The 24,416-nt window shown below is 42.1% G+C and overlaps 1 protein-coding gene across 3 annotated transcripts in view; it reads left to right on the top strand.

Moving 5' to 3' along the window:
• The window catches only part of KCNIP1 (potassium voltage-gated channel interacting protein 1), a 262,914-nt gene that overhangs the window by 169,384 nt on the left and 69,114 nt on the right, over positions 1-24,416 (top strand). The window contains exon 1 of one of the 3 annotated variants that reach the window (XM_072145908.1): positions 5,037-5,437. The exons of 1 other annotated variant lie outside the window; for it this stretch is intronic. In XM_072145908.1, coding sequence (XP_072002009.1) covers positions 5,377-5,437 — 61 coding nt within the window. In that variant the 5' untranslated portion in view covers positions 5,037-5,376. Of the gene's footprint in view, positions 1-5,036; positions 5,438-24,416 lie in introns of those variants that run through there. One more of the 3 variants, XM_072145906.1, reaches the window with a different exon arrangement.

Genomic DNA, 24,416 nt, shown 5'->3' with positions numbered 1-24,416 from the left:
ACCATGACTTACAGTCAGGAGCACCACTAGGAATTTCGGAGCCCCTGACTGGCACATTTTGTGGCCCTGTGCACATCATTATCCAATATTATGCTACTACACCACATCACATAAGGTTTAGAAAGGCACTGAGCTCTAAAGAGATTGTAACCTCCCAAACAGTCTACAGTTTTTACATGCTCTAAAATTTAGTGCATAATAACAGAAATTACAAAGTTGCTGCTATTACATAACTAAGTATATCACATGGGAACAATACCTAAACCAATCTTACCACATGGATACAGAACTAAAACCAATATTACTGCATAGATACTGCTTGTTCTTAGAAAAAGCCTATAGCAGTGTGTATACTGTATAGCAGCACAGAAAGATCCTTTAACTCTTGTGTTGGATTAAATATCTATTTAATATTTTTGTATTACTTTATACCTAAAAGCAATACAGCTATGGAATACAAGTATACCAGAATCCGTAAAAGATTAGGAGGTACATTATAGGTAATACCTGTAGGGGTTTTTTTTCAACCCCCATCCATATACTGGCAGTCCCCAGTTTAGGCACAAGATAGGTTTGTTCTTAAGTTGAATTTGTATGTAAGTCGGAACTGAATATTTTATAATAGTAACCCCAACCAAATTTTTTTGGTCTCTGTGACAATTGAATTTTAAAAATGTTGGATTGTCATAAGTGTCACCGGTGCTCCCACAACCCATATCGCTGGTCTTGGGCTCACCCGTGCTAGCGCGTTGCCTGCGCATCTTACCATTCCCGTCTCCTGCTCCGTCCTCCTTGGGATGCGTGCTGGCTTCAAAAGATTTAAAGGGCCAGCGAGCCTTTCCTGCCGCTGCCCATTTTCTAGAATTCTATTAAAGTATTAAAGCCTGCCTCTTCCTGCAAGCCCTGCTGGATCTTCATGCTTCAAGCTGTTGAGAAAGCTGTTTTTGATGCCTTGTGCTATCACTGTGATTTCCCGTTGTGACCCCGGTTCCGTTTCTGTCTTTGCTCCTTTGCCGTGTGCCCTGACCTGTTGCTACGTATCCGACTTTGATCCTGTGTTGCCCGTCCTGACCTCCTGCCTGTCCCCGTTTCTGTACCTCGACCTTGGCTGCCACTGAGGACAAGTCATGCCTGTGAAACGTCCTGGTGGTACCACGCTGCAGCAAATCCAACCCGCTTTGCGCCGGGCTCTGGTGAAAACCGGGTGCCACTTAGAATCCGGTCTCAGGTAGTGGCTTGTATCATCATCTGCAGTGGTTCAGAGGATCCACAACCTCCAAGACTGACAATAAGAACCAGGATTAACAATAAAGCTTAACTGCAAACACCTTTCATAACTGTTATAGCTGTTTAATGCAGCCTAAAGCTAAAGTACAGTGAATTACCAACATCCAGAGGTCCGTTTGCAACTAGGGGTCGTCTGTAAGTTGGGTGGTCTTAAGAAGGGGAGGGCCTGCATACTGTACTGCTAACCTAATAGGATCCTACTAAGGGCTTACTGTGAGTGTTTTGGTGATTTGAATGAAAACTAAAGGGGATTTATTTAGAAATGTTTTTAAAAGATGTGATTTAAATAAGAATACATAACTAAAATTTACATGTAAAAGTCATTAAATTAAATGATATATATAAAACATAAAGCGGACTACAATTTGGCACATTTATTTTACTATACATAATGCATGAGCTGCAGACAAAATCCTCGCACCTTTAATCAATTTACTGTCGTTCCCAAGGTCCCAAGGGGTGTGTGTACTACTATGCAGAAGAAAGTGGAAAGAGAGCTGTGGATGCCTGCTATAAATGTCACTTAACCTTTCACCTTAACCCCTTAGTGACGCAGCCTGAAAAGGCTCTGGTGACAGGAATTTTCAGCAAATTTTCGTATGCGGCAGTTTAAGGGCTATAACTTTTTTTTGGGGGGGTTCTACCTTAAAATTTTTGTGGTGTTTTTTTTTGGATACATAGGGGCACATGTATTATCGCATCTGTGCGAAAAAAATGCCGGGATTTCAATGTTTTTTTTGGCGCAGAACTGTTGCGGACCATTTATAATGAGTTTGCGCCAAAAAGAACAGATGTTTCTGAGTAACCTGACACCTCTGTCTTTTTTTGGCGCAAGTGGGCGTGGCCTAACATTTCCACATTATCCTCCAGATTTATGTGTATTTTGTCGGCATTTTTAGGCGCAGTTTTTGGCGCCCATGTAAGATTTTGGCGCACAGCTCATTGATGTCGGCATTTTTATGGCGCCCGACTGATCAGTTCCGTCTACCCATTAATTACTAACAGCCTTGCCACACTTAAATACATTGGGCTGTGCTTTCAGGAGACTGATCTCTGATGCCGACAGACGTGCTTGTGCCACAATTAGTAAATCCCCCCCATAGAGTTAGTTAAAACCTAATAAAAGCGTACAGTGGAAAAAAAAAGGCTTTTTTTTAAAAAAAAATATACAATGCATGTTTTGTTTTAATTATCAAATTAACTCAAAATGAACTTTACTCATGAATTCCATATTGTGTTCTGGTCGCTTTGATATATAATATGTATAGTCTCGGGCAAACGGGGCGACCATGGCAATGTTTTTTGTAGTGTAGCAGGGGATTTTTTTTAAATTATATGTGGAAATGTGAATGTATTTTTTACAAAATATTTGTTAATATTTTTTGTGCATGTGTGCTTTTACTTTATATGTCCCCCATGAGATCATAGTAGTCAGGGTCATAAAAGACCCCTGGGGGACATTTTCCCATTTATTATTTTTCTTCATCTATAAGAGCCCCAGTTACAGGGAGTAACAACCACCTGTCACTGGTGATGCTGATCAGATTAGACCCAGCAGCTCTGATGAACCCCTTTAGACCCAGTGGTCACGTGACCACTGAGTTTATAGAGCCGGCGCCGGCTCTGCTCGTGATGCTGTGAGGAGTGGAGGAGGGATAAACGGTAATAAACCGCACCTTCCTTCTCCCTAGGGTCTCCGGGAGAATTCTAGCCGGCAGTAGAATTTATAGAATAAGTGGAAAGTGTCGGAAAACGCCTCATGCTCCTCACCCTCCTCTTTCCTGAACCCGGCTGTGTCCAAGGGGCCTTAAAGGTATTCTTATCTGGGCATCTGTCATATTATATATGTTTATACAATTGAATTTTTTTTTTTTTAAATCCAAGTGTGAAGATTATTTGCTATAAATGTAGTCATGTTGTCCCTTAGATACCTGGCATTGGTGGCCGTGCATGCACTACAGAGCCCTGTCTGGCCACCTGGATTCATTACCACAGGATTGCAGTATATCGTGGCCATTTCATATACAAAACCTATTTCTTTGTGTAATCACTCCAGCAGTGATTGTCATAATCAGTGACAGCAATTTTGTTTTTTTAAGGAACAACATGGCTACATTTATGGGAACTTATCGTCCCACAGATACATTTTTTTTAATAGCGCCCAATTATAAAAAAATTATGTATATAGTAGATTCAATTATATGTCAGTACCCTTTTTCAGATATCCTTATGTCTTCCAGGAAGAACTCACACAGACACTGACTTCCTGCCGGCAAACAACAACACATGAACACATTGGGGGTCATTTACTAAGGGCCCAATTCGAGTTTTCCCGACGTGTTACCCGAATATTTCCGATTTGCGCCGATTGTACCTGAATTGCCCTGGGATTTTGGTGCACGTGATCGGATTGTGGCGCATCGGCGCCGGTATGCACGCGACGGAAATCGGGGTGCGTGGCCGAACGAGAACCCGACGGATTCGGAAAAACCGCCGCATTTTAAAAAAAATTGTGTCACGAAGATTTCACTCACCTTCATCCAGGATAGACCGGTGTATTTCGAGGCATTCTAGCGGACTTCAGCGCAGCAGCGCCACTTGGTGGACGGCGGAGGAACTACCATCATAAATCCCGTCCGGACCCGAATCCAGCGCAGAGAACGCGCTGCTGGATCGCGAATGGGCCGGGTAAGTAAATCTGCCCCATTGTGAGGAGAGCAAAGCTACAAGCCACAGACAGATAAGGTCTTTATATCAGGAGAGGGAGGTATATAGCAGAACTGTGTGTGTTATAGGTGAGTTAGCGCTCAGAGTGGCATTGTGTGTTATACTTCCATCTAATAATCCTCATCATCTTTTATCTCTGATCTGTCTCATCTCTCTATATGTCAGATACTTATACAATGTTCAGAAGCTAAATAAAAGTGTATATAAACCTGTACCTTGATAGCACACAGAACTAGAGGAATCGTGCTTAGAGAGCCTCCGCCTACACTACTGACCATCACTGAATAATAGGAGCTAAAACATCAATAAAATTGTAAAGTAAGGTGTTAAAAATAATCTTTATTGTGTAAACATCACCAGGATTGAAATTTGAGAATTTTCTTACATGGGCAAACCCCTTTACTATGACTAGAAAGATACTGTAGTACACTAAAAAATATCAATGGTAAGTGAATAGGAAATAAATATGCAATCTTGATGCTTAGAAAACAGAGAAATTTAGATAAATAGGTGAAATAGAAGATACTGATAGACATCACACAAAGGGACTATTGACATAAGTGGAAGATTTGCACAGATGGTGGGATATATGGACGGTCTTATACACATACATCACATACATATAGTAAAATATGGCATAAGTGAGAATTAAGAGAATGCATAGACGGACAGATACATGGTAAGAGATCCAGACAGAAACACACACAAACATCAGACAGTAGAATATACAATATATAGATATACATTCAGCTTGATGAATAGACAGAATGATGGATAGTAGATAGATGATATGGAGAAACATATGAGACCTGTGAGAAGGACAGACATCAGTATAACATGTTTGTTACATTATGTAGATACAATGCAGCATCTGCACAGTGTGTAGAAGGAAGCAGAGGATGGGAGATAACCCTGTCTTGTGCCAGTCTCCATTTACATGCAGAGTGTGTATTGCATAACACGAGCTGTACCTTCCTCCAGGCTGCCTGTTTACATGCTATCAATCCTATTGAACAGCATCTCATTCATTGGTACCCAGAGCCCTCCCTGGAGCCCCCCACCATTGATGTGTCTGGGGGGATACACATAGATAATAGGTGTGCTGTGCAGTGCAATCTGCTGCTGCTCTATTGGAATCTACCTAGCATTTAGATGTTGATGGGAGCTGCTGAGAATAATAACTGTGAAGACTACAGTGTGAGTCAGTGTGATAGAGGAGAGGGGGTGAGCAGGCTGCGAGCAGGGGGCTGAGCACTCAGCTACACTGCTCTCTCTCTCTCTGTGTTTTGCACATTTTCAATATAAGCGGATTTCCATAGAAAAAGGATCAAGAGAAGTGGCACAAGTGTCATCTCCAGCAGGATGGGTGCAGTGATGGGAACCTTCTCCTCCCTGCAGACAAAGCAGAGAAGACCCTCTAAAGGTAAGAGGCTTGAGCTGGATCAGCCACACTGTGCAGTCTGTAGGCAGCTGCATGATCTGGATGCTCAGGTAGCTGATCTGCTATTAGCAGGCAGCCCATGTCCTGTAGCATTGTCAGGCACGGCCATAATTCCTTATGGCTATGCAAGTGGTGATGTGACAGGGTGCCATGTGTCATACGGGTTAACTTAGCTGTGCATTTTCAAGGAGGGGGGCATCATGTCTGGAAGAGATGAGTATAGCTGCAACACATCTGGCATCAACAGAGTGCCCTGTGCCAAGCTGCTGTGCTGCAGCAATGCCCAAGTGTGCAGGGATTGTGCTAAACAAACCTGGATGGTCCAGGACATGATTTTCCTTCTATCTATAAAGGTAAACAAGATTGAAATCTGACTAGAACCACTGAATGAGAAGGAATGGTGTCTCTAATATGGAGGATTGCCATGGAAAACTGTTGCTGCCTGTGTACTATTCAGTTTGGGAGAGGAGAGGGTGGCATGTAATAAATGATGTGTAGTCTGTAATATTCCACATTCATTATTAGCAGCCAGACGGCTACAGGATTCCTGGAGCAACTGTTGATTCTTGCAGAGTCTTCATTTGTGGCTTCCTCTACCCATTTTGTTGTGATAGTGGCGGTGTTCTGCACTGCAGGTCAATGCAAGGATCAGGAGTTGTTCCTAACATAACATAGACTTTTTTTTTTTACAACTGATAATTCCATTTATGGCTTATTCTGTACTAGTGTCATTAAATGCAGCCATATAAAAGCTATATGGATGCCATGTATCAGACTGGTACCTAAATGTGTCACAACCGCTCACTATTGTTATGATTTGATAGATGAATGGGTTGTGAAAAATGCGTATGGATTCTTATAATCAACATCTATTTTTTTGATAGGATTAAATTTATGATTCAAATTTACATCAGACAATAAAAAAACAAAAGAAAAATAGAAAATTAAAAAATAAATAAATCATGTCATGTGCACAATGGTTTTAAAAACAAAGACTGATATTTACAATAAAAACCACTTAGATACAATAAAAACATAATAACAGAAAAAAAAAAAAATAAGAAGAAAGAAGCATTGGTGTACGATTCTGAATATGATGTTAGAAACAAAGGCTGGATAAAGATCTTATTTAGTTATAATCTTTGGAACATAAGAGTCCTAAACGGTGAGTATCTGTTCAGGCCAGTGATTGGCTAAGCTGGAATTTCATTTTTGTCCACAAGAGAGGAAATAGAGATAAGCAGTGATCTGGTGTCGGTGCAGATGCAGTGAGGGGTCAGTTAAGGTGAGTATTAATTGGTTTAGGTTTTTATGCCTTTATAAATTCTCTCTTGGACGTATCAGCTTTGATGCTCTTCTTTTAGGATGGTCCATAAATATTAAATGATGGACCCTACGCTGTATGTACCTCACATAAGCATATTATATATATATATATATATATATATATATATATATATATATATATATATATATATATATATATATATTTAGTGTATATTGAAAACCAGCTACTTCTAATAATACAGATTGCAGTAATTCTATTACAGATATTAAAGGGAACCTGCAACCACATTTGTAACAAATAGAGCTAGTAGCAGGTTCCCATAGAGCCCTAGTAACTAACTGACACTCTTCTTTTTGCTAAAAATTGTTTCCTTTAGATCCCCTTATATGCAACTTTAGAATTAAACCTGGTATCCAGGGATGTCTATAGTGAGTGGAGGTGGATGTGGCATGGGCTGGCTGAATCCAGCAGCTCATCTCCATGTTTTTTCAGCATTCAGAAGTAATGTCACGTGACCAGTGTGACATAATTGCAGGTCCTTTAGCCTCTTATAATTAGCAAACTATACACCATTCACATATCTGAGCACATGAAATCACACAGGACAGGGCCTAATTTGCTGATCAGTGGGTGTCTCAGTGATGAAACCTCCCAAACAGATCACGAAAACGAGGGGTCCGATGGGGTCCCAACAAAATCAAGCATAAAAAACCAGGGGCACTTACTTCTAGGGCACCGTGGCTGTGGTAATCTTCTTATATTTGAACAAATTGATGTCTGTTTCCCCCTTTGTCATTGCGCCGCACACATCAGACCATAGCTTTTTTCAAAAATACTTCTTCTTTATTCAGACAAATGCTATTAGAAACACGTTTCAAACCCGTGCTGGGCTCTCCCTTGGTAACATAGCATACCTGAGGCGCATTGATAAAGGGGGAAACAGACATCAAATCTTCTATTATCCACTCCACGGGAAGTCCCACGGAGAAGTCCTCCCAGATGTAGCCACTGAGATTTAAACGCTGTTCTGAAGGTGAGCAATATTCTTTCCAAGCTCATTATGTCTGTCTAACAAACAGTATTACGCTATTGTGGCGCTGTACCTGTTCTCTTTCCTAGAATGTCCACAATCTTCTTATATTTATTATCTATGGTCTCCTCCCCTCTAAACACCACATTAACTTTTAAAATTATACTAAGTCAGAATTCGACTCCTGTTTCCTCAGTACTTCCCCTCCTTCTGCCTGCTGTAGAGGAAGTTTCAGCACACAGTGGGAGGGGGAAGTGCTCCTGCACAGTGTTACAGCCTGTAAAGCTTCAGCATGGTATGGTAATACCTCCCTAGAGACATTTTAACTTATTATCATAATTTAAAAAAATTGATTTTAGAAGGAAGCAGGCCATAGATACCACAGTCACAGTACCCAGATCTATGAGTAAGTGTCCCTGGTCTATCATGCTTTATTTTGATGGTAGATTTCCTTTAAAACAACAGAAAGCAGATGTTCATTCTTTTATCATTGTTACATGGAAAATGGACAAACAAACAAAAGATCTTCACTTGTTATCCAACAATCATGGGAACTTTAACGTCCATTGTCTTCTGACAGATCAGAACATCAGACACCTGAATAGTGTGTATGAAGCCTGTGTAACTCGGGCTTCCACTAGCATCAGTCAAGATACAAGCACCGCACACACACTGGCAACCCATAGCTTGGAACGCATGAATGACTCTTATCTCACACATATAGTTTGTCTATTATTGTATAGTATAGATTTATTGACTCTGGAGTACTGAAATTACCGTTTAGGAAGGACACATGGCTTAGCCGAATGAATGAGGGGATGGAAATTTTACACTTTAAGGCTACATTCACACGAATGTATGCCTGGCGGGCATAAATCTGCTGCAATGGAGAAGAAGAAACCCCTTTCCTCTTCATTGCGATGCATGGCGCTCGGTGCCGTAACACAGGGAAAGGTGTCCTATCTTTTCCCCATGTAAGGAGGGGCACGGTGCCTCACGTGCATCCATTGCCTCTATGGGGGACGTATGTAAGGCCTCAAGCTTGCAGCCGTACATACATACCCCCGAAGGTCGTGTGAATACAGCCTAAAACAGTAGTGTATCTTTCTTCATCACTATCTTGGACACCATTTGATAGCATAGCAAATGGGATTTTGTATATTGATACGAGGCCATATTTAAGCCATTACATGGTTCCATGTACTCTTGTTTTATTTTACTATATAAGTCTGGTGGTATTTCCTGGGCAATTCAAGAAACAGTCTGGATCTATAGCATCACCTGATTCTGCCAATCAGCACAGTATTTTCTGATAAAGTGCATTATCAGTGTGATTAAATGGCTCCAATGTTCATTTCTGACTTTTATAAAGAACGATTTGTTTTATCTACATTAAGCATCTGTTAGGTTTCGTTTAACACAGTCAGTTTTGGCCTTAAAGGGGACCTGTCACCTCCGATCAGCTAAATAAACTCTGGACAGTACCTTAGAGCACACTGTAGTGTCACCGCAATGCTTCTAACGGCTGCTCTCGCTTGCACCCATGAATCAAAACACGGCCCTAGGCTCTACGTCACTACACTCCGTTTCAAACGTCCCCACATGCGCAGTCCGCCTGTTAGTCTGGCATTGGCACGTACGCGATTGGACTCTACAGGTGCACCGCACATGCGTCTGTAATGTGGATGGCACTAGTGCTATTGAGAGGTATCCAGCCTGCGGGCCTGCCGCGGATGCACACGCCGGTGCCAGACTAACAGGTGGACTGTGGGGAAGTTTAACACTGAGTGTAGTGACATAGAGCTGGGGGCCGTGTTTTGATTCATGGCGAGAGCAGCCATGAGGCTCAGAAACCTGTGCCGCCTCCTTGACTGCATAAATAAACAACGCCAATAAGAATAAAAGTTGCTTTTATCACACAACAGCAACAGAGTAACAGGATTAGAAGCATTGCGATGACTCTACAGTGTGCTCTAAGGTACTGTCTAGGGTTTATTTAGCTGATCGGAGGTGACAGGTTCCCTTTAAGGCTCAGTGATTTTTGCTGTGTTGTGTTTTTAGCTATATTTTTCATACTATGTAAATTATTTTAAAAGTACACAATCATTGTGAAAGCAGAGATCCCAAACATGTTTTCCTAGTGTATTTATTTACATTCTTAAAACATCTGAAGGCTTTGATAACTGTATTTTAGCTTTGTTAGAGGACCATATCATGGGATCTTCTGATCGTTGATAGTATGCTATGTGGCTGAGAGTCAACACACTGGTTCCCCTAATCACAGGGGCACCACAACATTTCTATGCGTTATGCATACCATTAGTTTATTGATTATCAAGTCTTTGCATCAGTTTTACCATTGGCTATGCTGATTTCAGGATGAAAAAACAGATGCACCCTAAAGTCAGATACACCCTATAGAGAAAATTGACCATGTGTTGTCTGTTTTATTTTAACAGATGGCACATGGTTGCTCTAAATGTTACATTTTTCAATGGACCCACAGCACCAACGAATATAATATAATATATGTAATATAATATATAAGCCAACTAATAGGAGGTGCAAAGTATGACTAGACCATCTTATACTGCACCAGATTAATCTTCAAGCATCAGACTTTTATATTAATCTTGTGCAGTATAGGACTGTCTAGTTTAGTCTGTTTAGTCTTTCCTAACAACACTTTTCATAAATCTGTCCCAATGTCTGTTTTTTTACAGCTGATTTTTACACCATCTGTGTGCAGGTAGCTTAAATGTTGAAACACTCATACTTACCCAACACCATGTCAGTGCAGCCCATGCATCTGGTATCTTTTTCAAAAGTTGATTTTCATTTTTGTATCATCACAGGTCCTTTAGCCTCCTAACATTAGCAAACTGTACTCCATGCATATATTTGATATCTGCTAATGTTAGGAGGCTAAAGAACCTGTGATTATGTCACCCTGGCTACATGACATTACCATCCCCATCTGGATTTATTGATCAAAGGAAAAATGTGGCATAATCCATAGTTCAGCTTCTCAAATGTCCCTAATAATTACAGGCAAGCTTCTGCAGTAACTATGTCAACGGCTAAGAGGTGGCTTCACTACAACAGGAAGCAAATACCTAATCTCTAAACCAGTGGTTCTCAACCTGTGGGTCGGGACCCCAGTGGGGGTCGAACGACCGAAACCGGGGGTCGCCTAAAGCCATCGGAGCCGCAATTTTACTGTGTTTTTACTGCTAGTTGCATGGTTTGGGGTCACCACAGCATGAGGAACTGTATTGCGGGGTCACAGCATTAGAAAGGTTGAGAATCACTGCTCTAAACTATTGCAACTGAAATCATCATGCCTAGTATGTATGCAAGCAGGAGAATCTGAGTGAAAAACTGGTATTAAACCAAGTTTATAGGGTGCCCACAGGGTAAGATATCTAGCAAGAAAGATTCTGAGGCATACAAGGTTGGTTTACAACTACTAGTAATAAAAGTCAATTATCACTGACCAGGGGGACTGGTCAGTGAATGTTAGAATCTATTTAGATGAAAGTCTCTATCTAAAAATTGTCTTTATTTGGGGGTCTGCTTCCCCAGCTTCTGCATTTCTGCTTCCCCAGTCACCAGACTTAAAACATCACATAATGTAATAAGTTCTGTTTTCCTTATCCCTTTTTATTTTATCAAACAGTTATTTTTGCATTGTATGTTTAAATAGGGCGGCACGGTGGCTTAGTGGTTAGCATTACAACCTTGCAGCACTTGTCCCCTTTGGGGACAGGGACCGATTTGGCAAGTTCTGTGCAGCGGTGTGTAATCTGTAGGCGCTATGTAAATAAAGGAATTATTAGTATTATGTCTGTTTAATTTGTCACCCTTTTTGTATAATAACCCTTTTTCATTGTAAGCACTGTCCTTTTGATATTAAACGTTCATTTAATAAGAGCCTTCTTGTGTTCTAACGATTCCATAACTCTGAGGAGACGTTACCTACATTTGTTGCTTAATTTGTGACTATAATATAATATTGGTGCATAAGACATCATAGGTGTCTCGTCAGCCTATATATAACAAGGGGTGGCAGCTATCTCACTCAACTTCTTAGAGGGCGGAGAGCTGTCAGGGCACAGTCCATTGAGACCCGCAGGCTCCTTTCCTAAACCTAAGTCAGATCGAGTCAGTGAGCAGCAAGGTTTCTGACAGGTTGATTATATGGGGAAGAATTAGCCCTTAAAAGGGCTCTACAACTGTACATTAGAGGAACCTGCTACCGGATCTACCTTAATAGGTAGATCCATGGTGGTAGGTTTTCTTTAAATAATATATATTAAATTTAGTAAGTGCAGTTATAACAGTTTCTGTTATGAACTATTGTATTGTTGGACAGCCTTGAAGCTGTATATAATATTCATTCTAAAAGAATACTCTGTAGTGAATTCAAGAGAGGAAAGGAGTACAACCATTCCCAAAACATTATATTGTGGTATACAGCGCCATAAAGGCTTTACATGTCTGTATTGTACCTCAACACTCTGACCCAACAAATCAAGTTCATTTTAATTCTTTGGTTACCTTTGTAAATGTGGGTAATGTCTCCATAATACAGACCCTAAAATGTGTCACTTTCTCTCACCCATAAATCCTGAGTAATGTTAATAGTTCTCAGAAGTAGAACAATCATAACCCAATTTTGGACCTGGTGTTCCTAATGTATTTGGATACTTTCGGTAAATGGGCGGATTTATCAAGCGCTGGTGCATTGTGTGAATATGCTTAGAGGCTCCTCCCTGCCTGGCGTAGAATCTGCGCCAGTACAAGCCTTGATCCCAATCCCCCCAATGTTTACTTACATTTGGAACATCTCTCAGTAATTGCCTCTTAGTGATGCCTCTGTATTACAGATTGCCTGAGAAAAAGTATTCTGCAAAGAATCCGAACACGTTTAAAGGACACTCTGCTGCCATCTTTCAGGATAATGATAGAATATTAGAGTGATCGACTGAGTAGATGGTGGCATAGGCTGACATTGGCGGTGGGGGGTTGAATCGATTAAAAAAAAAATATGTTTGTACAGTGACACATTCTGCTGCTTACAGAATATCACTAGACGGATGCGGGTTCTCTGAGCATTTCCCCTGCTCTCATAACTTTGATACACTGTTAGTCTTGTGCTATGTGACAGACAATAAAACAATAGCAATTCCCTGTAGGAACAAAAAACGTGATTGTAGGGGGCATAGGATCAGTGCTTGTCACATAACAAAAGGAAAGACTTTTCTGCCTGATAACTTGTGCTCAGCATGGAGACCGGATCAGCTGTTAAAAATTTAATAGTGATGGGAAAGGGGGAGCACTCTGAAACTCCAACCTGTGATAGAAAACAAGATTTCCAAAATGATCTGATGTCACTTGGCACATAGGACAGGTTCACAGTTCTGACATATGTCCACGGATATTGTTAATGAAGCCCAGATCATGGGTGTTCATTTACACTGATATAAGTCTATGACAGTCTCCACAGTGCTCATAACTCGTATGTAAGAAATATTTTACAGCACCATATTTCGCCATTATCACCATGTTTTGGTGGGTGCCTGCAGTGTCCTTCGCCATTAAATAAATCCATTCCACAGTCAGATTTTAGTGTATGACATAGAAGTGAATGTACAGCTGGGCGCTCTCTGACAGCTATAGATGGAAGCATGAAGAATGGATTGCTAGCAGCTACAGACAGTCACAGTCATGTAATAATAATCCCTGGCAGCATAAACAAACACTATGTAAGAAGATGACTGAGCAGCCGCGGAAGATTGTGATAAACGGAGAAATAGTTTCTTACGATTCATCTGATCTAATGTGTGATACATTCACAAATAAATGCCCTACGTTATATGCTATGAAAACAGAGCCAGCTAAAGCTTGGAATTGACCAGAACAGAAGGGATTCAGTATTAAGAGCATCTTATGCATTTAGAGGTGCCCTTGTATGAACAGCTTATTACTACATTCAGAACATCTTAGCGTCAGAAAGTCATATGCATATTCATTATATCCGATGTCTCCAGGTCTCATGAACAACATGGATTGGGGAATATTTACAAGAATATTGCACATACAATGTGGAAAACATGTTGAGCACCAGTAGAACATTGGGTTTAGATGGTTTGTACATCTGAGGCTTCCTGCACACAACCAATTCTTTCCTCTGGCTGCAAACCGCAGATCTCTTTGTGGTCAGTGTGTCTTCAGTATTTTCCAAGTTTCTCAGCCATATGTCTGCAAAAAAGGTCCATCTGTTATCCGTATGCCAACCATTTGGAGTATAACGTGATTATATTACCTAGAGATTGATCCACACATACAGACAGTACATGGATGGCACCTGTGTTGTGTCTGCATTTTTCACATTCCCATAGACTTCTATGGAAGGACAGTGCTACAAACACAGACAGGAATAGGACCTGGATTAGTGCTAGTAGAAAACCCAGGTATACCAAGATGCGCTACTCAGTGGTAAATCAGGTATTGTACGCACCGTTCGTTCCTTTCATCAGGTCCAAATGACTAAACTGTGACATTAGATAAAAAGTAATATAAGATACTTGGTATACAGTATAAGATATATAATTTTCAGGTATAGAGAATATATATACATTGGGAAATATTTATCATATGCCGACGATATGCCTCTTGATCGGGCAGGCTGCTGCGCAGCGTTTAGTAATAAACGGAGCCGATGACTTTTCACATGTGAAAATTCGCCGGCAGCAGCAGCAGCCCCCCTTCACTCCCAGTGGCCGATTAAGGCAAATAATCACATATATGTGTTTACAGCCTTAAATAATTTTAAAAAAGTGGCATGGTTGAGAACAGTTCTTAAATGTGTACATTTGTGATGTGATTGTCACGGGTGCTCCCACGACCCACGTCTCGGGTCGCGGGCTAACCCGTGATCCTCCGTGTGCCGCAGCGCTCCGATACACTCACTCACCTGTCCCCGTTCCTGACTCCCGCCCAGCGGCCGTGCGCACATGTATCCATTTCCTAGGGCGCTCAAGCCAGCTTCAGGAAATTTAAAGGGCCAGCGCACCTCTGATGCTTTGGTGAAGACCGGGTGCCACTTAGACTCCGGTCTGAGGCATGGATCCCAAACGCAGGAGATGGACAGATCTTTCCATTGTACTGTTCTCTGCAAAAAAAACCCCTTTAAATACAACTTTCCTATAAATAATTCACATTTCTGATTGGTAGAACTGAATTGGGGATTACTGTCATTTATTGGGAAACCCTAATCTCCGGCTACTCCGCGCTCCAGTAGCCTCTTTAGAAAATTTGCATACTACCCTGTTAAAAGATAGAGTGGAGTAAAGGATTAGCCCTAAAAAGGGCTATCCTTACATACATTAGATGCACCTACCACCGGATCTACCTTAATAGGTAGATCCATAGTGGGAGGTTTCCTTTAAAAGATTATTTGTATCATTGTAATATTTCTAGGTATTTTATATACCACCACCTCAGCCCCTTTAAAGTTAACATCAAAACATAATAGATTATATATACTATAAATGATTTCTCAGTTGAGAATTAAAGAGAACCCGTCATGCAAAATAACCCCCCTAAACTAAATATATTTTCATAAACTGCCATTAGAGAGCATTGCCTCTATCCCTTCACTGTCCCTCTACATGCCTGTAAACCTAAGCAATGAGGTCCTAAAGCTGTATGCAAATGACCTGTGAAATGTCCAATGAAGCATTAGCATATTCAAGCTGTCCACCTTATTCATGAGTGGGAGGCACAGCCACACCCCCAGTGCATGACTGACAGCCTGTATAACGATGTGAGGCTGTATAATGATGTGCTTCCTGGTGCTGGTGGCCACGCCCCCTGCAGCCTGTGTGTGCATGTGTGTGTGTGTGTAGGAGAGATAGAGCAGCTCCAGGCACTCATGTTACAACAGAACATGTCAGATTCATGTGTAACTGATGTCTGTGTCTCTCACCTGTGTATTAGGAGGATGCAGCATGTCAGCAGATGCAGCACAGATACCAGCAATACTTTACTATACATTACACACAGACATGAGCAGGGGGAGGAGAGGGGAGGGGTAACAGGGGTGACATCACTGCCTCTGACCATGTGACCAGCCTCATTTACATGATAAAAAATAGATGATTTTACAATGAAATAACTAGATAAAGGCTGGGATGGGATCCTTGTGAGCTGCTCCAACAGGTAGTAGTGACAGGACAAGTGACATAGACCTGATGACAGGTGTCCTTTAAGTTATTTTGTCTTTTAGGCTACATTCATACTGCCGCATTGGGGACGTATATACGGCCGATATACATCCCCCATAGACGGCAATGGTCCGATAGGACATGTCCTATCTTTTCACGGCACACGGCGCCGTGCGTCATATATCCCTATGGAGAGGGGCAGGGATGAGCAGCGCTCACCTCCTCCTCCTTTTCTCCCCGCGCGCTGCCGTGCGCCCGCCGTGCTACGGTGCGGTGGGCAACGGCAGTGTGAATCCAGCCTTAGACTAGGGCTGCACATCTGGGGCTGCCATATTTATAGGAGTTGTGGTCGCAACTTTGTCAGGATTGAAACACAACTCCATTCACCTACATTAATGAGTGAGTTGCAGCGTGACATTGTGATCTTGAGGGTGCGTCCACACATTCAGTTTCAGCAAAAAGCAGCTGAGGATCATAATGGGTAAGAACATATACAGTAATGTATGTGTCACGGGTGGACCCGCGACCCACATCGCGGGTCGCGGGCTCACCCGTGCCTCTCGCTCCCTGCAGGCGCCACGCCAGCGCATCTCACCTCTCCCCGCTCCCGAGTCCCGGCCTCGCTCCGTGCGCGCGCGGTCCCGTGCCTCCGGGCGCGCGCGCGACACCTCTAGGAAATTTAAAGGGCCAGTGCGCCATTAATTGGCGCTGGCCAAATTGTCCAATTCTATTTAAGCCTGCCTCTTCCTGCAAGCCCTGCCGGATCTTTGTGCCTTGCGCCCTAGAGAAAGCTGTTTTGATGCCCTGTGCTGTTCTTGAGATTTCCTGTTGTGACCCCTGCTCCGTGTCTGATTACGCTCCTGTGCCGCCTGTCCTGACCTGTTGCTACGACTCTGACTACGAACCTGTGCTGCCCGTCCTGACCTCCTGCCTGACCCCGACCACGAGATTGCCTGCCGATTCTGTACCTCGACCTTGGCTGCCACTGCGGACAAGTCACGCCTGCGGAACGACCTGGTGGTACCACGCCGCAGCAAGTCCAACCCGCTTTGCGGCGGGCTCTGGTGAAAACCGGGTGCCACTTAGACTCCGGTCCCAGGTAGTGACTTGTGCCATCGTCCGCAGTGGTTCAGAGGATCCACAACCTCTAAGCCTGACAGTATGTAATGTAATGTATTACTCTTACTCTTTTTTCACTCTACTCCTGGTTTGGACATTAAATCTGAAAAACTGAACGTGTAGATGCACCCTCAGTTTCCAAGCAGTCAAAGCCTTTAACCTCAACTGGTTATCCAGAGCTGTGCTCAGCAAGGGGGAAAGATACTAATACTTGTAACAGTTGTGTCCCAGCTATATGGTTTTGAAAATGAAAACTCGAAAAATAACGCACAATGTAAACAGGCTTTGTATGTCTGTCATTAGACTTGTGGACCTTAATAAATCTTTCTATTTCAGATTTTCTATTTAATGGCTAGTTTATATCACGGTTATGCTTTCTGTTTAATTCTTCAGTTAAAAAATAGAGAATAATGGAAAGAAAGCGATCCATTATAATTTGTATTGATTCCATTGTATTGTTAATATCTTCAATTGCATTATTTTTTTTCTACAAAGTAAATCACAGTGAAAGGTCGGAGTCTTTTTTTTTTTTAACAATAAAGTCTATAAAAAGGGGATGGAGGCAATGTTTATGTAATATTATCTGTCGTTTTCAGAATTTTACTTCTTTTTTTTAAAAAGTGAGATTTGATGAAGACTAAAATGAATAAAACGTAAGAGCTAAAAAAATAAACAATACTAACAGAACGTTGTTCCTGTTATTTTAACATATATGTGTACAGTGTCTCATAAGTTGATGGACACTACTTCCTACAGCTTTGAATCACTTCAATTTTTAAATTCCATATGACTATTGGGCCTCTTTTCTGTATATGCTTTGTTAACGCTTTTACCTTGGGTGTTGTATTTATTTTCTTCCGCCTTAATGCTTATACATTCCTTTTGGTTTTGAGTTTAAAGGAGGTTATAAGGTGCAGATGCCGTGCACCAGGTCACGGTGAGCTGGTGCAAGAGCTTATTTTCGTTATGGTTTTAAACAGATGTAAAGTGTTTAAACGCTTTAGTAATCTTTGTATACAAGTAGCTTCACCGCACCGTGGTCTGTGCTCGGTGCACCATGTGTGCAACCACTTCCTATTCAGGCGCACAAAGTGGTCGCGCGCATGGTGCGCCGAGCGCGGACCACGGTGCGGGGAAGCTACTTGTATATAAAGATTACAAAAGCGCTTAAACGCTTTACATCTGTTTAAAAACATGATGAAAATAAGCGCCGGCACCAGCTCACCCTGAGCTGGTGCATGGCATTTTTAGCTTATAACCACCATCGGAAGTGGTAGGTTTCCTTTAAACCCCTACAATTACAATTCAATACACGTATACAATGAAACGGAACAAGTTGGGAAAAACGAAATTAAAGACAGACAAATTGGGTAACATGTTTCCTGTATTCTGCAGAACTCCAAAGCAGGCAGCAACAAAACTAGTAATCCATACTATAAAAATGTATGCCTCTCTATCTGGAAGTAATGCAGCCTGACACCTGACATCAGTACTTAGAGGCCACCTTCAGACATGGATCCCAAACACAGGAGAAGGACAGATCTTTCCATTATACTCTTTCTCTGCAAAAAAAACAAATTTCCTATAAATAACTCACATTTCTGATTGATAGAACTGAATTGGGGATTACTTTAAAGACTTTTTTAATTTCCTTTTCTTATATTTATTCTGTCATCTTCAGGGACCAGCCATGGGGTCAGTTAGCAGAAAAGAAATAAGAGTGAAATTGCCAGATAGTTTTCAGTATCTCACCCAGCTATATGTAGCATCTTTGTTTTAATACTCCTAGGGCTTGCTGTGGGATGAAATTACCATTATCCATGCCTCCTCTCACATACAAGTAAAATTATAACAGATTATGCACGTTACATTTCATAATAAGGGCTGTTGATCCAGAGATTTATTCTGCCAGATTTGGGTTAGGGAGGATTTTTCCCTTTTAAATGGAGCTGCACCTGCCTTGTTTCCACATTATTTTAAAGAAAAATTCTTTGTCCTCCACCTGCATCAGACTGCTCCCCCTCCCCATTCCCTTAGCCTTTTATCAAGAATAGAAACCATATCCAAAGAGTGTATATTGGCTGCAATCCTTGCACACGTACGTCAATGGAAATGGGAGGGGGAGGAGGATGCCTGTGTTGGCTGGTAATTGATTTCTTGTCTCACTCTCTTCAGTGGTATGGAGTTATCTGCCTTGATAAACATGGGAGAGCAGGCTTCCAGCAGTTTCCTACTCCTACTGCTTCTCCATAGACTCTTTGTTAGAAGTTAAATGAAACCTACCACCAAAATCCATCATGATAAACCAGGGACACTTATCCATAAAACCAGACCCTGTGATTGTGGTAATCATCTTATATCTGTTTCTTTCTAAAATCAACTTTTAAAATGATGCTTATGAGCCTGGGCACTATATTAACCCCTGTGTGATCTGGCTTTACAGACTGTGTAACCCCCTCCCCCCTCTGAGAAATATCCTAACTGTCCTTTTTTTTGTACTAAAAATGAGTAGGAAAGAGGGAACAATTTGATAAATAAATGAAGAAGCAATTTTCTTAGAGAGGACCGTAGTGACTCCCCAGTCACATATAAACCAAATTTATGGCTTTGTACATAAATTCCCTGAATGATACGGATATAGCTCTTAAAAACAAAATCTGTGGCCTAAATGGACAAAATCTTCAGTATATATGAAATGCAAATTTTCATTTTAGTGCACTATAGACACGGCTCTGAGGTTTGGTGCATCCTGTTTGCCCAGTTTCACAACAGGAGCAGGGTGCTGTCAGCCTTAGTTAAAGGGAACCTGTCACCACTGTTAAAAAAAATATAATGATTCCCAAAGAGTCCTTATGGCCTAAGGGAACCCCTTTTTCAATTAAGACCAGCGATGCTCACAAAAGCATAAAATCAAGTGTTTTTCTCTGCCTGGTATCCAGGCAGAGAACACAAGGAGTCGAGTTGGGAGTATTACCTCGGATTGAGTCCAGCGGCTTCCTCTCCACAAGTCGTTCAGTACACGCCTGTGCAGCTTCGCGCTTAGCATTGATAAGCAGCGAGCGATACATAACTCTCTATAGAGTTTACATATTGCTCTCCATCGCCTCTTTGTCTACACTTTGTTACTGGAATGAGTAACAATCTTAGCCGCTCATTCAAGATTAGTATTGCTGGGAGGTAATATGTCTTTTAATGGGGGCACTGTATAATATTCAGATCTATCTACATACTTTTGTTTACAATGGAGGGTGGAGATCAAAATGGCTGTCATTACAGTATGTGGGGGAGTGGGGCCAAGTGGCTGTCATTACAGTGTGGGGGAGGTTGGCAAGTGGCTGGCATTACAGTGTGTGGGGGCTAGTGGTTGGCATTACATTGTTAGTGGGGGATGGGGCCAATTGTCTGTAATGCCAGCCACTTGCCGCCCTTCCCCCACACTGTAAGGCCAGCCATTTGCCCCCTGCCCACACACTGTAATGCCATCCAATTGCCTCACCACAATGTAATGCCAGCCACTTGCCCCCAAATCCCCCACATTGTAATGCCAGCCACTTGCCCCCACCCCTCCAGACTGGAATGCCAGCCACTCTCCTGCACACACACTGTAATACCAGCCACTCTGCTGCACACACGCTGTAATTCCAGTCACTTGCCCCAACCATTGCGCTCTCGACATTCCCCTATTGAAAAGAAAAGTATGAGAAAGATCTGAATATACACTATACAGTGCCCCTATTAACATTCATGTTACCTTACATCAACAAAGATTTCCACTCACTCCAATAACAAAGTGTAGACAGAGAGGTGACAGAGAACGATACTACTTAGCAACGCTTAGCAGGAAGCCACGCATGCGCAGTTAGCCGCCAGTGTTCGCGGAACACTCAGTCGCTCACTGCGTGGGAACTCGACCAGTGGGCTGAAAGACGTAGGGGAAAGAGGTGAATACTGGATGACGTGTGAAGAGGAAGCCGCTGGCCTGAGCAGAGGTAATATGCCTCTGCATAGCAACTGCAGAATTTCGAAATGTCTTAGGCCCCTTCTACTTGCTTTTGACGCACAGAACTTGCATTGCACTCTGACCCATTGTAATCAATGGTCTTTTTCACGCACACATGCACGTTTTTTTTAATGCACATTTAAATCTCAGCATGCTCTACTTTTGCAAGTCATGCGCATGAAAAATGCACCATACAAGTCAATTGCCATAGAAATGATAGAGATAAACGCATTGAAATTGTATTGAAAACGCACGTGAAAAACTGAGACACTGAACAAACTCTGAATGAAAACTGATTGAACTCTGATGAGAATTGTCAGTTTTTCACTGACCAAAACCTGATCGCTCCCTGATCAGACTCTGACGTGATCTGCAACGTAAGTGTGGAAGGGGCCTTAGGTTTCTGAGCAGGTGTACAGTACACATTTGTACTGTACATATTATCTACAAGTTTGTATGTAAAATATTCTGACAGCGAGCGCAGTGCAAACTTTGTAAGCAAATCTTGTGGAAATAGCAGAGAAGGTCAGTGTTGGGTTTGAGATGTCAGCAATCATCTGTCTCATTTAGATTCTGTCAGTTCCTATATCGTGTCTCTCAGGCAAATTCACTGCATCTGCTCCCTGAGAATGATGTCATTCATTAACAGTCCCCTCCAGCAAAGCTATTTTTTTATATTTATTTTTTTTAATATGTGATTCATTTTACCCCTTAAGGACACAAACGTTTTTTTTTTTTTAACCTCATTAGAAGAGCTAATTCTTTATTATTTTTCTGTCATTGGATAATGAATTGTATAATTTATTGCCACTATTTTGGGAAAATTATAAAATAATTCTAAAATAAATGAAAATGAAGAGTGATTCTGTGATACTTCTCTGTGATTTGTTTTTATATCCCTTGTTGCCAGAACCCTTTTCTCTTAGTACGGTTTAATTTTTTACTCCGCAATTCCCTAGAGACATTTTTATTCGTCTAAAGAGCCATATGAACTGTGGTTTTTGCAGGATATGTTGTTTTTCCAAGCACTATCCTAAATACAAAGTTCTCAAAGGAGTACAGGTCCTCTACTTAGGCCCCTTTCACACTTGCGTTTTTCACGCGCGTTTTCTGCGTGTGCTTTTGACGTGCAGAACTTGCATGTAATCAATTGTAATCAATAGGTCTTTTCAGACTTGCATTTTTTTTCACGCACACACGCACGTTTTTTTTAACGTGCGTTTAAATCTCGACATGCTCTACTTTTGCAAGTCACGCGCGTGAAAAACGCACCATACAAGTCTATGGAGATGCATCAAAAATGCATTGTACTCTGAGACACTTGCAAGTGCAATGCGTTTTTCACGCATCAATTGCCATAGAAAAGATAGAGCTCAGTCCTGAATCCATTTCAGGTGCGTTTTCTGCGCGTGAAAAACGCATTGAAATTGCATCAAAAACGCGCGTGAAAAACTGAGACACTGAACAAACTCTGACTGAAAACTGATTGCACTCTGATGCAAAATGCGCGTTTTTCACTGACCAAAAACTGATCGCACCCTGATCAAACTCTGACGTGAAATGCAACGCGAGTGTGGAAGGGGCCTTAAAGGGCACCTACCACCACAAATCTACCTATAAAGGTAGATCGGGTAGTAGGTGGATCAATGGGACGTGAGGATAGCCCTTTTAAGGGCTAATCTTCGGGTCCCCGCACTTTTTTGGAAACTTTTATTACCCTAATATGTAAATTTTGTTATGCGGCTACTGGGGCGTGGAGTAGCCGCTTCTGAGGTTACACGAGGCGGCTACTCCACGCCCGGTAGCCACTTTACCCCTCCTACTCACCATCTTCGGCGTGCAGCTGCTTGTAGCTGCGCGCCCTCGTCCGACGATCCTGCCGTCTGTGCATGCGCAGAACAGCAGGCCCGCGCCTGCGCGGTGACTGCTCCGAAGCCGGGGCTGCACAGGCACAGGAGGGGTAAAGTGGCTACCGGGGCGCGGAGTAGCCGCCTCATGTAACCTCAGATGCGGCTACTCCACGCCCCAAAATTTACATATTAGGGTAATAAAAGTTTCCAAAAAAGTGCGGGGACGCGAGGATTAGCCCTTAAAAGGGCTATCCTCACGTCTCATTGATCCACCTACCACCCGATTTACCTTTATAGGTAGATTTGTGGTGGTAGGTTTCCTTTAAGTCGGATACTTACAGAAGAGCCCTAGTTATAGAAAATCTACCATTTGATTTGATGCATTATGCATTATGTGGATTTCCTTTAACCCCTTCCCGCACCCTGACGTGATACTACGTCATAGGATGCGGGTCGTTCCCGCACCTTGACGTAGTATCACGTCATGGCGATCACCCGGGCTCAGAAGCTGAGCCCGGGCGATCGCCGCGGGATCCCGGCGGTACGCGGTAGCCGGGATCCCGCAGTAACAGCCAGGATCGCGACTATCGCGATCCCGGCTGTTTAACCCTATAGACGCCGCGGTCATTGTGACCGCAGCGTCTATAGTGAATCGCCGCGACGATCGGCACCCTCCGTGCATGGCACGGAGGTGCCGATCGTTGCCATGGCAACCCTGAAGCCCGATAAGGCCCCCAGGGTTGCCTTCACTAGAAGCCTGTTAGGATCGTGCTTACAGCACGATCCTAACAGTGCTGATATCAGCCTATGCAGAATGCATAGGCTGACTATGTAATATGCTGCAATACATTAGTATTGCAGTATATTACAATGAACAAGTGATCAAATGATCACTTGTTCATGTCCCACCCTGGGACAAAATAAAACAGTAAAAAAAAGTTAAAAAAAAAAAAGTGCAATTAAAAAAAATTATTAAAAAAGAATAAAAGTCCCTTGAAGTCCCATCCCATGCAATAATACAATAAAACATAAAAAAGTGAAAATCACAAAAAAAAAGACAACATATTGGGCATCACAACGTCCGTTACAACCCGTACAATAGAATAAAATCGTCACTGAACCCGTACGGTGAACGGCGTAAAAAAAAAACACAAAAAAACTTGCAAAAATTATGAAATTTTCACATCTGACCTCATAAAAAGCGCATAAAAAGTAATCAAAAAGTAAAATTTACCCCGACATGATACCAAGAATAAGTACAGCTTGTCCCGCAAAAAATAAGCTATAAACCAACTCTGTAAACCAAAAAATATAAATGTTCTGCCCATTGTTACACGGCAAGCAAAAACAAGCAAATTTCTCACAAAATTAGTTCTATATTCTGCAAAACAAGTTAACCATAAAAAAGCCATATAAATGGGGTATCGCTGTAATCGTGATGAC

Source organism: Engystomops pustulosus, chromosome 4 (genome assembly GCF_040894005.1).
Source record: "Engystomops pustulosus chromosome 4, aEngPut4.maternal, whole genome shotgun sequence".
Classification (NCBI taxonomy): Eukaryota; Metazoa; Chordata; class Amphibia; order Anura; family Leptodactylidae; genus Engystomops; species Engystomops pustulosus.
Note: the sequence above shows the minus strand (reverse complement) of the source record. Positions and strands in the feature narration are given on the sequence as shown.